Genomic DNA, 17,553 nt, shown 5'->3' with positions numbered 1-17,553 from the left:
GAGAGGACACAGTTTGCACAGTGTAGGACAGATTCATGAAGTGTTCTCCTTTAAAGTCTATGTGTGAGACAGTGAGAGAGAGAGAGAGAGAGAGAGAGAGAGAGAGGGGATAAAGAGTATACCACATCAGCTGGCCACATGGTGGTGTGTGTGCTATCATGTTAAAGCAGTTAGCCTTTGATAGCTATTGCTGCAGCGGTCAAAGGGGCAAATCACTTCTGATTTTCACTGCTGTGAGTTTGATGTGTGTAGCTGATGTGTGTGCTGTAATGTGAATGTGTGTGCATGAGAGAAAGAGATGTGTGAGAGTACTGCCAAGAAAAAGATGCTGAAATAAAATGTGTGTTTATGTTAAAATGTGATCAAATCTCTATGCGTTAAATAGCCCTTTCTAATTTATCTTATTGTCATAATTAGCACGTGAATTCTTGAGTTATGGCAAAAAAAAAAGTTTTGTGAGGTCACAGTGACCTTTGACCACAAAATTATAATCAGTTCATCCTTGAGTCCAAGTGGACGTTTGTGCCAAATTTGGAAACATTTCCTCCAGGCGTTCTGAGATATCTCGTTCACAAGAATGGTACGGACAACCCAAAAACATAATGCCAACATTATGAAAACACAGTGACCTTTTACCCTGATCTGTGTCTGCACTTTTAATCTCAATGTTACTCCTCCCTTACACTAGTGAGGTGTAAAAGGTTGTATATGATTTGCCATTTTGTGATACAGAAACCAATCGGATAAACAAGATCATTTCTTTCCTCATTAGGCAAAACCAGATGAGTGTGTTTCTATTTATTGCACAGGGCAGGACACAACTGCAGGTATAATAAAGCAAAAACTCCTCCCTTATCACACAGAAGACAGGAAGAAGTGAGAAGTCAGCACCTAAATCTGCTCGTGGTAATGTATTTGAAAACAAATAATAAGCAAGACGATCAAGTAAAATAGACGTTTATCTTTTTATAACAGGGAATTTCTGAGTGTTTGCTGAAAGCGTTTGGATCTAAAAGTACTGGACCTGAGCTCTGGCTGAGCAAATACAAGTGAATCTGTGAAAGTACGTTTGTAGTGTGACAGCCACAGGAAAAGTCAACAGAATGGCTGCTAGAGCATCACCGACAGAATTGGATTTCACCTGCCCCGTGTGCTGTGAGATATTTAAGGATCCTGTTGTGCTGTTGTGCGGTCACAGCTTCTGTAAGCACTGTCTTAAGGAATGGTGGAGACAGAGTGGACTCCAGACATGCCCAGTCTGTAAGGAAATATTTCCAATGGCGCAGCCTCCACGTAATCTGTCACTGAGAAACCTGTCTGACGACTTGAGACAAGAGAAGATTAAGAGAGCTAACTCCGAATCCAAGGACATCTGCAGACTGCACAGTGAGAAACTCAAGCTCTTCTGTCAGGATGATCAACAGCTCATCTGTTTGATTTGTAGAGATGCACAAAAACACAAGACACACAACTGTGTGCCCATCAACGAAGCAGCAGAACCCTGTAGGGTAAGCAAATATATATATATAGTTAATAAAAAACATAGGATAGTTTTAATAATTTTAATAATTTAATAATTTTATAATTTTAGAAATAACTACACATTTTCGTGAGAAATTATGACATTGTGCCTGGTACTTGATACGCATCCCACGTCCTGAGCTTCCTGTTAAGATACAAGTTACTCTATGGGGCTTTTATTTTGAAAAACAAGCCTCATCCTGAGCTTGTTTGCAACAGTGCGAGTTTAACCTGACCTATGTGTGGCCTATGAGTGACCTACTGTATGTGTGGCCTATGTGTTGCCTATGTGTGACCTATGTGTGCCAGTGACACATACACACATCACTGGTTGCCATGGTGATTTGGGCACCGTGAGGAGTGGAGGGGGGAGGGGCAGAAAACATCTTAAGACAGATTTGACGCATGATTTTGTACAAAACTACCTGTCAAAGCCCTGCTTTCCAGTCAAAAACCGTGAGTCCAATCGCCAAAATATTAATATCATCTTAGAGAAAACACCCTGCAGAACACGTGTGTGTAGTGTCAAATATGGGAGCATGGGAGCAGGTTAGAAAACTGGTACTGTGTGTTGTTCACCAAATTTTTTTTTGGTCTGTGTTAACATGAGTGCCTATATGTAAGTCCGTTTGATTCCATAGTTACATGTCTGCGACCAGCACAATATTTCCAACATTTAGACCAGAAATTATGTATGATTTGTGAAATTTATGGGAATGGGAGCAGTTTTAAGATATTTTTAATGAAGATTTTAAAGCTTCTCTCCACTCTAGCTGTGATGTCATCCACTCTAGCTCTGAATATTCTGTCCCATGCACACCCATTATAAAATATGACACGGTCTGAAAATTTCCCGAAACGTAAACTGCGGTTTCGTGAAAACTGTGCCAGCTATCAAAATGCTCATATGGCCCAATGAAATCCCAAGTCTCGTGAACAGTTTAATCTTTTAATCCTTTTTCTACGATAAAGTATGGCGAATCAATATGGCCTCAAAGAGGAGTGTTTTTGAGCTCTCTTCACGTCAATTTCCCATTATTCTCTATGGGGATATTTTTCACAGTTTTTTGCGATTTTTATGAAAATGGCAAGGTGAATATCTGAGAAAAGTCATAGCACACCATTCCCAATCATTACGCAAGTTTTGATGTGTTTTTTGTGCATGTATTGGCAGCGCTACGAGAGGAGTAGCGTGACAAAAAATGTGGCGTAAGAAGAAGACTAAGAATAGTTATGCTGGATTATAGTTATTCAATTCTTCATATTGCACATAGCAGACATATGTGTTGTGTAACTAATTCACTGTTTGCTATGTATTTAACCTGTACGCCTTTCATTTGTAGGCCCAACTCAAGCTTGAGATGATGCATTTAAAAACCAAACTGGGGACATTTAAAGCTCATAAACGCACGTGTGATGAAATGGACGGCCACATCAAGGTAAGTCTCAGACATAATGGTTATAGAGAAAGAAAGCAACATGTGTTACTTAAAACAATGTGTTTCTCCTCCTCAGCTCCAGGCTCAGCAGACTGAGAAGACAATCAAAGAGGATTTTCAGAAGCTTTACCAGTTCCTGGGAGCAGAGGAGGCTGCTAGGATTGATGCAGTGAGGAGAGAGGCGACAATCAAGAGTGAAGCAATGAACATCAGGATTTTTAATTTGACGGCAGAGATCTCCTCGCTCACGGACAAAATCAAAACCTTAGAGAGGAAGACGAAAGCTGAGGACGTCTTCTTAATGCTGGTACTGGTGACCTCTGTTAATTCATATTCTGATCTTAATATTGAATATTTACAACAAAATTAGAGGTATTGATTTTTTGTCATCCTCTTTATTTGACAGAATTTCAAATCCACTGTGGAGCGGTAAGTTGTTTCTTGAAGACTATCTATTAAAGCACATTTAAATGATCTACAGAGTCTACAAAAGTGTCAATTTAAACATTGTATTTTAACATTGAAGCAGGGTTGATGTTAGCTGAGTGCATCCCATTGAAAAGTTTAGGGGAGATAGAAGCTGCTTTCTTTGTGCTTTCTGTGATTGAAGGTAGGGATGTTAGCCTGACACAAATTTGGAAAAGGTGTATTTGGGGAATTTAAAAATATTTGACTGGTAATGTGTGGCTGCCTAATATTCCCTCAGATCTCAGTGCAACCTACCAGACCCAGAGACTCCATCAGGAGCCCTGATCGATGAGGCCAAACACCTGGGGAACCTGCTGTTCCTAGTCTGGAGGAAGATGAGGAACTTATTCCAGTACAGTAAGCAAAGTGTTTCTGCCTCGCTATATTTTTACATTTTATTCTGCATTGTACTTGTAAGTGATGAACTTTATCGTCAATGCAACACCAGGCTGTTCTATGAATACACTGTAACTCCTTCTGTAAAAGAAATTACCATTACTTTATTAATTATCTCAATAAACCTTCTCTTTTGTTTCTATTTTGTTTTTCTCTGAAGCTCCTGTAACTCTGGACCCCAACACTGGCAGCAGTGGATTAACCATATCCGAACACTTGACCCGTTCGACAAAAAGCGACAAGGATCAGCCGCTTCCTGATAACCCAGAAAGGCTGCGCGGCTTTGACGTTCTTGGCTCTGAAGGCTTTAGCTCTGGAAAACACAGCTGGGACGTGGAGATTGGGGGTTATTTGGCTGTTGGTGTGGCTGTTAAGGGTAAAATCCATATAAACATGTGGGGCATCTACATGTGCGATTGCGATGACATGCTGCATGAACGTTCTCCAGAGAATGATTTGAAAGTTGTATCTAAAGACTCATTTCCCCAAAAGGTCAGAGTGCAGCTGGACTATGACCAAGGGATTCTATCATTTTTTGACCTTGTTAGGAAAACACCTGTACACACCATCAAACACACTTTCACAGAAACAGTCTTTCCGTATTTTAGTCATGATGCAAAAATCCTTCCAGCTGAAATGTCAGTGATGATAAGAAAACCCAGATAAACATTTCACATTACGCCCTTATTTTGGGAACGTAAGTGTTCACGATATCATCTACCTTTGCAGATCCTGGACTTCAACTGTTTGATGTCAGTGACCAATAACATGTTAGTGTTGTCTGTCATCACGTAGGTTTTCCTTGTTTCCTTTTTGGCTTTGTCTGCCTTTAAGGCGCATTCCCCTGATTTTACACATGAAATCCAGCTTACATATAACACGGAGTGTAAAAAACAGATGTGTAATGTAGGGCTGTCAAAGTTAATGTGACAATAATGTGTTATCGCAAATTTGTTTTAACGCCACTTTCTTTAACGCATTAACGCAACTTTCAGTTTTTAATTAACCTCTTAAAAATCTGACAGGCTGCCGATATTTTGGAGGCTGTACCGGGATCAGTTTTAAATCTAGAGTGAAGGTACTGGCATCATATGAAACTAAAAAACCTAACGAATCCATTTATGTCATACTAGCTTGTCGCAATCGGATGCTAAATAATGCTCCAAGCTTTCGCTAAATTTTAGTGAGAAAAAATGGCATCGCCATTTTCAAAGGGGTCCCTTGACCTCTGACCTCAAGATATGTAAATAAAAATGGGTTCTATGGGTACCCACGAGTCTCCCCTTTAGAGACATGCCCACTTTATGATAATCACATGTAGTTTGGGTTAAGTCACAGTCAAGTCAGCACATTGACACCCTGACAGCTGTTGTTGCCTGTTGGGCTTCAGTTTGCCATGTTATGATTTGAGCACATTTTTTATGCTAAATGCAGTACCTGTGAGGGTTTCTGGACAATATTTGTCATTGTTTTGAGTTGTTAATTGTTTTCCAATAATAGATATATACATACATTTGCATAAAGCAGCATATTTGTCCACTCCCATGTTGATAAGAGTATTAATTACATGACAAATCTCCCTTAAGGTACATTTTGAACAGATAAAAAAAATTGTGATTAATTTGCTATGGACAATCATGCGATTAATCAGCATAATTCATCATCATCATCATCATAATTGATTTTGACCATTCTCATAGCTCTTGTGAGTCCTCCATCTTTATGGAAGTACAATATTAAATCACTGGAGAATCTATTTAACACAATGCATTATGTAGATTGTATGATATACAGGTTGGTAGAGGTAAGGCTAAATATATTAATCTGTTGAAAGTTTGATTTTTTAAAATAATTTTTAGTGTAATTTTATGATGTTCTGTAAATGAATAAGCTGTTATGATTTGATTGATATATCAACTGTTGTTACGGCTATTGAAGTAGACTTTTAGAGTTTAATCATGTAAATCTTTTGTGATCAGACTGATTAAAATAATTGAGACAATTTTTCCTGTTTTCATAATGTTTCCCTTTTTTTTCCTTTTGGGTCTAAAGATGGAGAATGTAGCCTACCGATTGAAACACAGAAACCAATCACATAAACAGGATTATTTGCTAACACTTTTGATTACTGCCTTCAACCTGCAGCATAATTCTTCCCAATTTACAGTGTAATATAGTTACACTAATGGTGTTCCACGTACATAATACACATATGAACAAGGGAGCAAATGTGAAGTTAGGGAATAAGGGGTTAACAATCTGGGAACTCTGAAAAGAACTTATACTGTAGATATGTTTTTACTAATAGGTTCCTATTCTGACCATCACTGAGCCACAAACTGGTCTTTTGGAGGAAGATGGTGGTAATTATTTCTGATTGGCTACCACTCGCTGCCTTTGTTGGTTGGATTGGTTAGGTTTAAGCATCAAGAGTGAACGGCCGCAGGTGTCGCTGCTAACATGCATTTCTGATTCTTACAAACAGTCCCTTTAATACATCCATGAGGAAGGTTCCTAACGGAGTGAAATGAACCGTAAGTACCTCAGTAGCAGCCATGACAAGAGCTGTTCGAATTCACCAAATACTAAGGAAAGGAGCTTCAATGCTTCCTTTCTTATCTCCTTTAGCAGAGGATACACTGGACCATCCTTTACCAAAGGAGAAGAGAGAATAACATCCCACAATTCCTTGTGGCCGCAGCATTGGCCATTCATAATAACAAACTATATGCTTATCTTGCATATTATTCTCATACGCTCATACGCTAATTGGGATTCATGTTTAATATGAGTGGACAGTGACAACCATTTGGTTTCACTTTATTTTTAATTCATTATTTATTTCGAACATATAACAAATACCTCAGTAAAAAAAACAACAAGAATAAAAAATAAAATGAACAGTAAACAATCAATTAACAAATAATCAACATCAATAAATATTACATGTCCGAAAATAATTTGGAAGAAGTATATGATCCTAACTCGAACAATTAACTCTATATGTATCATATATCCTTTGTTTATTTCAATTCCAACCTTGGTAATGAAGTGATATTTTTCACCATAATCCTTTATTATATGTTGATGTAAAGTGTTCCAGCAGCAGGAGGAGGACCTGTGGTATCTCTCTTCACACACCGCAGGTGAAGGAGTCTGTCACTGAAAGACCTATTTAATAACGCACGGAGGGAAAGTGCGTCTTTTGTAGTCCATCTTCAGAACATTGTAGTTTCACCACAGCAGACTGACGTCACTATCACCCGCCTCCGTCGCATCATATGTACGCAGCCTAAAGTGAAAGTACAGTCGGTTTCTCTGAACACCACGGTTGTCCCGGGCCTCTTGGTAATGTTTTTGAAAACAAAAATAAGCAAGACAATCCAGTAAATAGGACGCTTAAATTTAACAAGGAATTCACGAGTGTTTGCTGAAAGCTTTTGGAGCTAAAAGCACTGAACCTGAGCTCTGGCTGAGCAAATACGAGTGAATCTGTGAAAGTGAAAGTAAGCTTGCAGTTTTTACAGACGCAGGAGAAATCAACAGAATGGCTGCTAGAGCATCACCAACAGAAGTGGATTTCTCCTGCACTGTGTGCTGTGAGATATTTAAGGATCCTGTTGTGTTGTTGTGCGGTCACAGCTTCTGTAAGCACTGTCTTAAGGAGTGGTGGAGACAGAGTGGACTCCAGACATGCCCAGTCTGTAAGGAAATATTTCCAATGGCTCAGCCTCCACGTAATCTGGCACTGAGAAACCTGTCTGACGACTTGAGACGAGAAAAGATCAAGAGAGCTAACTCAGGATCTGAGGACATCTGCAGACTGCACAGTGAGAAACTCAAGCTCGTCTGTTTGGATGATCAACAGCTCATCTGTGTGATTTGTAGAGATGCACAAAAACACAAGACACACAACTGTGTGCCCATCAACGAAGCAGCAGAATCCTGTAGGGTAAGCAAATATACATATATATAGTTCATAAAAACAACTGAGACAGGTTTAGGGTTTGGTAGTTTTCATCATTTTAGAAATATTGCATATTGCACTTGACACAGCAGGCATATACTGTATGTGTTGTGTAACTAATCCACTGTTTACTATGTATTTAACCTGTACGCCTTTAATTTGTAGATCCAACTCAAGCTAGAGACGATGCATTTAAAAACCAAACTGGGGTCTTTTAAAGCTCATAAACGCACTTGTGATAGATTGGACGGCCACATCATGGTAAGTCTCAGACATAATGGTTATAGAGGCAGAAAGCAACATGTGTTACTTAAAGCAATGTGTTTCTCCTCCTCAGCTCCAGGCTCAGCAGACTGAGAAGACCATCAAAGAGGATTTTAAGAAGCTTTACCAGTTCCTGCGAGCAGAGGAGGCTGCTAGGATTGATGCAGTGAGGAGAGAGGCGACAATCAAGAATGAAGCAATGAACATCAGGATTTTTAATTTGACGGTAGAGATCTCCTCGCTCACAGACAAAATCAAAACCTTAGAGGGGGAGATGAAAGATGAGGACATCTCATTTATGCTGGTACTGTTGAATTCTGTTAATTCATATTATGATCTTAATATTGAATATTTGAAACAATTATAGGTATTGATTTGTTATCTTGTTTTGTGTTTATCTGACAGAATGTCAAATCCACTAAGAGGCGGTAAGTTGTTGTCCTGAACACTATCTATTAAAGCACAGCTGAACAATAAACAACATTTGAAAGTGTCAACTTCAACATAGTATTTCAACATTGAAGCAGGGCTGATGGTAGCTGAGTTTATCCCATTGAAAAGTTTAGGGGAGATGAAAGCTGCTTTCTTTGCACTTCCTGTGATTGAAGGTGGGGATGTTAACCTGACACAAATTTGGAAAAGTGAAACACACTGTATGAATATTTTTACATTGTATGGGAATGGCGGACAAACATTTTATAGCTAGAGAAGAATAAATACCAGCCGTGAATAATACAGAAAATTTCGTTTGATATGATACAAATTGTGAAGATTATATCTTTAAGATATGCACCAGCACCAAACAAAAATGTGACCAATGTGGGGAATTTCAAAATATTTGACTGGTAATGTGTGGCTGCCTAATATTCCCTCAGATATCGGTGCAAGCTACCAGACCCAGAGACTCCATCAGGAGCCCTGATCGATGAGGCCAAACACCTGGGGAACCTGCTGTTCCTAGTCTGGATGAAGATGAAGAACTTAATCCAGTACAGTAAGCAAAGTGTTTCTGCCTTGCTATATTTTGACATTTTAATCTGCCGTATACATGTGACTGACAAACTTTATCACCAGGCTGTTCTATGAATACACAGTAATGTACCTTCAGTAAAAAAATACATTTACTTTATTAAACATCTCAATAAACCTTCTCTTTTGTTTCCATTTGTTTTTCTCTGAAGCTCCTGTAACTCTGGACCCAAACACTGGTGGCATAGCAGTGATTATATCCGAACACATGACCCGTTCGACAGAAAGTGACAAGAGTCAGCCGCTTCCTGATAACCCAGAAAGGCTACATTGCACTGAGGTTCTTGGCTCTGAAGGCTTTAGTTCTGGAAAACACAGCTGGGACGTGGAGGTGGGGGGCTATTGGACTGTTGGTGTGGCTGCTGAGGGTAACATCTCTACAAACATGTGGGGCATCTACATGAGCGATTGCACTGACATGCTGAATGAACTTACTCCAGAGGATTATGTGAAAGTTGTATCTAGAAACTCATTTCCCCAAACGGTCAGAGTGCAGCTGGACTATGACCAAGGGATTCTATCATTTTTTGACCTTGATAGGAAAACACCTGTACACACCATCAAACACACTTTCACAGAAACAGTCTTTCCATATTTTAGATTGAATGCAAAAATCCTTCCAGCTGAAATTTCAGTGATGATAGGAAAACCCAGATAAACATTTCACATTACGCTCCTATTTTGGGAACGTAAGTGTTTAAGATATCATCTACATTAGCAAATCCTGGACTTGTTGCCTATATCAGTTTTTAGTACTGTATAATATCTTTTTATCTTCTTTTTGTTTCCATATTTAGTTTATATTTCTCAGATTTCAGTATAGTTGTGTACATCTTGGTCTATCTCTGTAACTTCTTGACATCAACTGTTTGATGTCAGTGACCAATAACATGTTAGTGTTGTCTGTCATCACGTAGGCTTTCCTTGTTTCCTTTTTGGCTTTGTCTGCCTTTAAGGCGCATTCCCCTGATTTTACACATGAAGTCCAGCTTACATATAACACGGAGTGTAAAAAACAGATGTGTAATGTAGGGCTGTCAAAGTTAATGTGACAATAATGTGTTAACGCACTTTTTTTTTTAACGCCACTTTCTTTAACGCATTAACGCAACGTGCAGTTTTTAATTAACCTCTTAAAAATCGGACGGGCTGCCAATATTTTGGAGGTTGTACCGGGATCAGTTTTAAATCTAGAGTGAAGGTACTGGCATCATATGAAACTAAAAAACCTAAGGAATCCATTTATGTCATACTAGCTTGTCGCATTCGGATGCTAAATAACGCTCCAAGCTTTCGCTAAATTTTGGTATGTAAATAAAGATATGTAGATAAAAATGGGTTCTATGGGTACCCACGAGTCTCCCCTTTAGAGACATGCCCACTTTATGATAATCAAATGTAGTTTGGGTTAAGTCACAGTCAAGTCAGCACATTGACACCCTGACAGCTGTTGTTGCCTGTTGGGCTGCAGTTTGCCATGTTATGATTTGAGCACATTTTTGATGCTAATTGCAGTACCTGTGAGGGTTTCTGAACAATATTTTTCATTGTTTTGTGTTGTTAATTGTTTTCCAATAATAGATATATACATACATTCGCATAAAGCAATCATATTTGTCCACTCCCTTGATGATAAGAATATTAATTACATGACAAATCTCCCTTAAGGTACATTTTGAACAGATAAAAAAATGTGTGATTAATTTGCTATGGACAATCATGCGATATATCATCATAATTCTTCATCATCATCATCATCATCATCATAATTGATTTTGACCATTCTCATAGCTCTTGTGACTCCTCCATCTTTATGGAAGTACAATATTAAATCACTGGAGAATCTATTTAACACAATGCATTATGTAGATTGTATGATATACAGGTTGGTAGAGGTAAGGCTAAATATATTAATCTGTTGAAAGTTTGATTTTTTAAAATAATTTTTAGTGTAATTTTATGATGTTCCGTAAATGAATAAGCTGTTATGATTTGATTTGATATATCAACTGTTGTTACGGCTATTGAAGTAGACTTTTAGAGTTTAATCATGTAAATCTTTTGTGATCAGACTGATTAAAATAATTTTAGACAATTTTTCCTGTTTTCATAATATTTCCCTTTTTTTCCTTTTGGGTCTAAAGATAGAGAATGTAGCCTACCGATTGAAACACAGAAACCAATCACATAAACAGGATTATTTGCTAACACTTTTGATTACTGCCTTCAACCTGCAGCATAATTCTTCCCAATTTACAGTGTAATATAGTTATACTAATGGTGATGCAAGTACATGATACACATATGAACAAGGGAGCAAATGTGAAGTTAGGGAATAAGGGGTTAACAATCTGGGAACTCTGAAAAGAACTTATACTGTAGATATGTTTTTACTAATAGGTTCATATTCTGACCGTCACTGAGCCACAAACTGGTTGTTTGGAGGAAGATGGTGGTAATTATTTCTGATTGGCTACCACTCACTGCCTTTGTTGGTTGGATTGGTTAGGTTTAAGCATCAAGAGTGAACGGCCGCAGGTGTCGCTGCTAACATGCATTTCTGATTCTTACAAACAGTCCCTTTAATACATCCATGAGGAAGGTTCCTAACGGAGTGAAATGAACCGTAAGTACCTCAGTAGCAGCCATGACAAGAGCTGTTCGAATTCACCAAATACTAAGGAAAGGAGCTTCAATGCTTCCTTTCTTATCTCCTTTAGCAGAGGATACACTGGACCATCCTTTACCAAAGGAGAAGAGAGAATAACATCCCACAATTCCTTGTGGCCGCAGCATTGGCCATTCATAATAACAAACTATATGCTTATCTTGCATATTATTCTCATACGCTCATACGCTAATTGGGATTCATGTTTAATATGAGTGGACAGTGACAACCATTTGGTTTCACTTTATTTTTAATTCATTATTTATTTCGAACATATAACAAATACCTCAGTAAAAAAAACAACAAGAATAAAAAATAAAATGAACAGTAAACAATCAATTAACAAATAATCAACATCAATAAATATTACATGTCCGAAAATAATTTGGAAGAAGTATATGATCCTAACTCGAACAATTAACTCTATATGTATCATATATCCTTTGTTTATTTCAATTCCAACCTTGGTAATGAAGTGATATTTTTCACCATAATCCTTTATTATATGTTGATGTAAAGTGTTCCAGCAGCAGGAGGAGGACCTGTGGTATCTCTCTTCACACACCGCAGGTGAAGGAGTCTGTCACTGAAAGACCTATTTAACAACGCACGGAGGGAAATTGCATCTTTTGTAGTCCATCTTCAGAACATTGTAGTTTCACCACAGCAGACTGACGTCACTATCACCCGCCTCCGTCGCATCATATGTACGCAGCCTAAAGTGAAAGTACAGTCGGTTTCTCTGAACACCACGGTTGTCCCGGGCCTCTTGGTAATGTTTTTGAAAACAAAAATAAGCAAGACAATCCAGTAAATAGGACGCTTAAATTTAACAAGGAATTCACGAGTGTTTGCTGAAAGCTTTTGGAGCTAAAAGCACTGAACCTGAGCTCTGGCTGAGCAAATACGAGTGAATCTGTGAAAGTGAAAGTAAGCTTGCAGTTTTTACAGACGCAGGAGAAATCAACAGAATGGCTGCTAGAGCATCACCAACAGAAGTGGATTTCTCCTGCACTGTGTGCTGTGAGATATTTAAGGATCCTGTTATGTTGTTGTGCGGTCACAGCTTCTGTAAGCACTGTCTTAAGGAGTGGTGGAGACAGAGTGGACTCCAGACATGCCCAGTCTGTAAGGAAATATTTCCAATGGCTCAGCCTCCACGTAATCTGGCACTGAGAAACCTGTCTGACGACTTGAGACGAGAAAAGATCAAGAGAGCTAACTCAGGATCTAAGGACATCTGCAGACTGCACAGTGAGAAACTCAAGCTCGTCTGTTTGGATGATCAAGAGCTCATCTGTGTGATTTGTAGAGATGCACAAAAACACAAGACACACAACTGTGTGCCCATCAACGAAGCAGCAGAATCCTGTAGGGTAAGCAAATATACATATATATAGTTCATAAAAACAACTGAGACAGGTTTAGGGTTTGGTAGTTTTCATCATTTTAGAAATATTGCATATTGCACTTGACACAGCAGGCATATACTGTATGTGTTGTGTAACTAATCCACTGTTTACTATGTATTTAACCTGTACGCCTTTAATTTGTAGATCCAACTCAAGCTAGAGACGATGCATTTAAAAACCAAACTGGGGTCTTTTAAAGCTCATAAACGCACTTGTGATAGATTGGACGGCCACATCATGGTAAGTCTCAGACATAATGGTTATAGAGGCAGAAAGCAACATGTGTTACTTAAAGCAATGTGTTTCTCCTCCTCAGCTCCAGGCTCAGCAGACTGAGAAGACCATCAAAGAGGATTTTAAGAAGCTTTACCAGTTCCTGCGAGCAGAGGAGGCTGCTAGGATTGATGCAGTGAGGAGAGAGGCGACAATCAAGAGTGAAGCAATGAACATCAGGATTTTTAATTTGACGGTAGAGATCTCCTCGCTCACAGACAAAATCAAAACCTTAGAGGGGGAGATGAAAGCTGAGGACGTCTCATTTATACTGGTACTGTTGAACTCTGTTAATTCATATTATGATCTTAATATTGAATATTTGAAACAATTATAGGTATTGATTTGTTATCTTGTTTTGTGTTTATCTGACAGAATGTCAAATCCACTAAGAGGCGGTAAGTTGTTGTCCTGAACACTATCTATCAGAGCACAGCTGAACAATAGACAACATTTGAAAGTGGCAACTTCAACATTGTATTTCAACATTGAAGCAGGGCTGATGTTAGTTGAGTGCATCCCATTGAAAAGTTTAGGGGAGATGGGAGCTGCTTTCTTTGCACTTCCTGTGATTGAAGGTGGGGATGTTAACCTGACACAAATTTGGAAAAGTGAAACACACTGTATGAATATTTTTACATTGTATGGGAATGGCGGACAAACATTTTATAGCTAGAGAAGAATAAATACCAGCCGTGAATAATACAGAAAATTTCGTTTGATATGATACAAATTGTGAAGATTATATCTTTAAGATATGCACCAGCACCAAACAAAAATGTGACCAATGTGGGGAATTTCAAAATATTTGACTGGTAATGTGTGGCTGCCTAATATTCCCTCAGATATCGGTGCAAGCTACCAGACCCAGAGACTCCATCAGGAGCCCTGATCGATGAGGCCAAACACCTGGGGAACCTGCTGTTCCTAGTCTGGATGAAGATGAAGAACTTAATCCAGTACAGTAAGCAAAGTGTTTCTGCCTTGCTATATTTTGACATTTTAATCTGCCGTATACATGTGACTGACAAACTTTATCACCAGGCTGTTCTATGAATACACAGTAATGTACCTTCAGTAAAAAAATACATTTACTTTATTAAACATCTCAATAAACCTTCTCTTTTGTTTCCATTTGTTTTTCTCTGAAGCTCCTGTAACTCTGGACCCAAACACTGGTGGCATAGCAGTGATTATATCCGAACACATGACCCGTTCGACAGAAAGTGACAAGAGTCAGCCGCTTCCTGATAACCCAGAAAGGCTACATTGCACTGAGGTTCTTGGCTCTGAAGGCTTTAGTTCTGGAAAACACAGCTGGGACGTGGAGGTGGGGGGCTATTGGACTGTTGGTGTGGCTGCTGAGGGTAACATCTCTACAAACATGTGGGGCATCTACATGAGCGATTGCACTGACATGCTGAATGAACTTACTCCAGAGGATTATGTGAAAGTTGTATCTAGAAACTCATTTCCCCAAACGGTCAGAGTGCAGCTGGACTATGACCAAGGGATTCTATCATTTTTTGACCTTGATAGGAAAACACCTGTACACACCATCAAACACACTTTCACAGAAACAGTCTTTCCATATTTTAGATTGAATGCAAAAATCCTTCCAGCTGAAATTTCAGTGATGATAGGAAAACCCAGATAAACATTTCACATTACGCTCCTATTTTGGGAACGTAAGTGTTTAAGATATCATCTACATTAGCAAATCCTGGACTTGTTGCCTATATCAGTTTTTAGTACTGTATAATATCTTTTTATCTTCTTTTTGTTTCCATATTTAGTTTATATTTCTCAGATTTCAGTATAGTTGTGTACATCTTGGTCTATCTCTGTAACTTCTTGACATCAACTGTTTGATGTCAGTGACCAATAACATGTTAGTGTTGTCTGTCATCACGTAGGCTTTCCTTGTTTCCTTTTTGGCTTTGTCTGCCTTTAAGGCGCATTCCCCTGATTTTACACATGAAGTCCAGCTTACATATAACACGGAGTGTAAAAAACAGATGTGTAATGTAGGGCTGTCAAAGTTAATGTGACAATAATGTGTTAACGCACTTTTTTTTTTAACGCCACTTTCTTTAACGCATTAACGCAACGTGCAGTTTTTAATTAACCTCTTAAAAATCGGACGGGCTGCCAATATTTTGGAGGTTGTACCGGGATCAGTTTTAAATCTAGAGTGAAGGTACTGGCATCATATGAAACTAAAAAACCTAAGGAATCCATTTATGTCATACTAGCTTGTCGCATTCGGATGCTAAATAACGCTCCAAGCTTTCGCTAAATTTTGGTATGTAAATAAAGATATGTAGATAAAAATGGGTTCTATGGGTACCCACGAGTCTCCCCTTTAGAGACATGCCCACTTTATGATAATCAAATGTAGTTTGGGTTAAGTCACAGTCAAGTCAGCACATTGACACCCTGACAGCTGTTGTTGCCTGTTGGGCTGCAGTTTGCCATGTTATGATTTGAGCACATTTTTGATGCTAATTGCAGTACCTGTGAGGGTTTCTGAACAATATTTTTCATTGTTTTGTGTTGTTAATTGTTTTCCAATAATAGATATATACATACATTCGCATAAAGCAATCATATTTGTCCACTCCCTTGATGATAAGAATATTAATTACATGACAAATCTCCCTTAAGGTACATTTTGAACAGATAAAAAAATGTGTGATTAATTTGCTATGGACAATCATGCGATATATCATCATAATTCTTCATCATCATCATCATCATCATCATAATTGATTTTGACCATTCTCATAGCTCTTGTGACTCCTCCATCTTTATGGAAGTACAATATTAAATCACTGGAGAATCTATTTAACACAATTCATTATGTAGATTGTATGATATACAGGTTGGTAGAGGTAAGGCTAAATATATTAATCTGTTGAAAGTTTGATTTTTTAAAATAATTTTTAGTGTAATTTTATGATGTTCCGTAAATGAATAAGCTGTTATGATTTGATTTGATATATCAACTGTTGTTACGGCTATTGAAGTAGACTTTTAGAGTTTAATCATGTAAATCTTTTGTGATCAGACTGATTAAAATAATTTTAGACAATTTTTCCTGTTTTCATAATATTTCCCTTTATTTCCTTTTGGGTCTAAAGATAGAGAATGTAGCCTACCGATTGAAACACAGAAACCAATCACATAAACAGGATTATTTGCTAACACTTTTGATTACTGCCTTCAACCTGCAGCATAATTCTTCCCAATTTACAGTGTAATATAGTTATACTAATGGTGATGCAAGTACATGATACACATATGAACAAGGGAGCAAATGTGAAGTTAGGGAATAAGGGGTTAACAATCTGGGAACTCTGAAAAGAACTTATACTGTAGATATGTTTTTACTAATAGGTTCATATTCTGACCGTCACTGAGCCACAAACTGGTTGTTTGGAGGAAGATGGTGGTAATTATTTCTGATTGGCTAGTACTCACTGCCTTTGTTGGTTGTATTGGTTAGGTTTAAGCATCAAGAGTGAACGGCCGCAGGTGTCGCTGCTAACATGCATTTCTGATTCTTACAAACAGTCCCTTTAATACATCCATGAGGAAGGTTCCTAACGGAGTGAAATGAACCGTAAGTACCTCAGTAGCAGCCATGACAAGAGCTGTTCGAATTCACCAAATACTAAGGAAAGGAGCTTCAATGCTTCCTTTCTTATCTCCTTTAGCAGAGGATACACTGGACCATCCTTTACCAAAGGAGAAGAGAGAATAACATCCCACAATTCCTTGTGGCCGCAGCATTGGCCATTCATAATAACAAACTATATGCTTATCTTGCATATTATTCTCATACGCTCATACGCTAATTGGGATTCATGTTTAATATGAGTGGACAGTGACAACCATTTGGTTTCACTTTATTTTTAATTCATTATTTATTTCGAACATATAACAAATACCTCAGTAAAAAAAACAACAAGAATAACAAATAAAATGAACAGTAAACAATCAATTAACAAATAATCAACATCAATAAATATTACATGTCCGAAAATAATTTGGAAGAAGTATATGATCCTAACTCGAACAATTAACTCTATATGTATCATATATCCTTTGTTT

General features: G+C 38.1%; 3 protein-coding genes across 3 annotated transcripts; all 3 read left to right on the top strand.

Moving 5' to 3' along the window:
- Positions 1-613: 613 nt before the first annotated feature.
- LOC141756450 (zinc-binding protein A33-like) lies at positions 614-5,819 on the top strand. The gene is made up of 6 exons (XM_074616149.1): positions 614-1,508; positions 2,865-2,960; positions 3,037-3,267; positions 3,367-3,389; positions 3,667-3,785; positions 3,985-5,819. The coding sequence occupies exons 1-6, from the start codon at positions 1,104-1,106 to the stop codon at positions 4,488-4,490; spliced, it is 1,380 nt and encodes a 459-aa protein (XP_074472250.1). The 5' UTR covers positions 614-1,103; the 3' UTR covers positions 4,491-5,819.
- Positions 5,820-7,117: 1,298 nt separating this feature from the next.
- Positions 7,118-11,165, top strand: LOC141755996 (zinc-binding protein A33-like). Its single transcript, XM_074615400.1, has 6 exons — positions 7,118-7,776; positions 7,957-8,052; positions 8,129-8,359; positions 8,461-8,483; positions 8,931-9,049; positions 9,237-11,165. Exons 1-6 carry the CDS (start codon positions 7,372-7,374, stop codon positions 9,740-9,742), a joined length of 1,380 nt encoding a protein of 459 aa, XP_074471501.1. The 5' UTR covers positions 7,118-7,371; the 3' UTR covers positions 9,743-11,165.
- Positions 11,166-12,592: 1,427 nt separating this feature from the next.
- LOC141756465 (zinc-binding protein A33-like) lies at positions 12,593-16,531 on the top strand. The gene is made up of 6 exons (XM_074616181.1): positions 12,593-13,128; positions 13,309-13,404; positions 13,481-13,711; positions 13,813-13,835; positions 14,283-14,401; positions 14,589-16,531. The coding sequence occupies exons 1-6, from the start codon at positions 12,724-12,726 to the stop codon at positions 15,092-15,094; spliced, it is 1,380 nt and encodes a 459-aa protein (XP_074472282.1). The 5' UTR covers positions 12,593-12,723; the 3' UTR covers positions 15,095-16,531.
- The last annotated feature ends 1,022 nt before the right edge of the window (positions 16,532-17,553 follow it).

The sequence above is a fragment of the Sebastes fasciatus genome, chromosome 18 (assembly GCF_043250625.1).
Source record: "Sebastes fasciatus isolate fSebFas1 chromosome 18, fSebFas1.pri, whole genome shotgun sequence".
Lineage (NCBI taxonomy): Eukaryota > Metazoa > Chordata > Actinopteri > Perciformes > Sebastidae > Sebastes > Sebastes fasciatus.
This window is presented reverse-complemented; position numbering and strand designations above follow the sequence as displayed.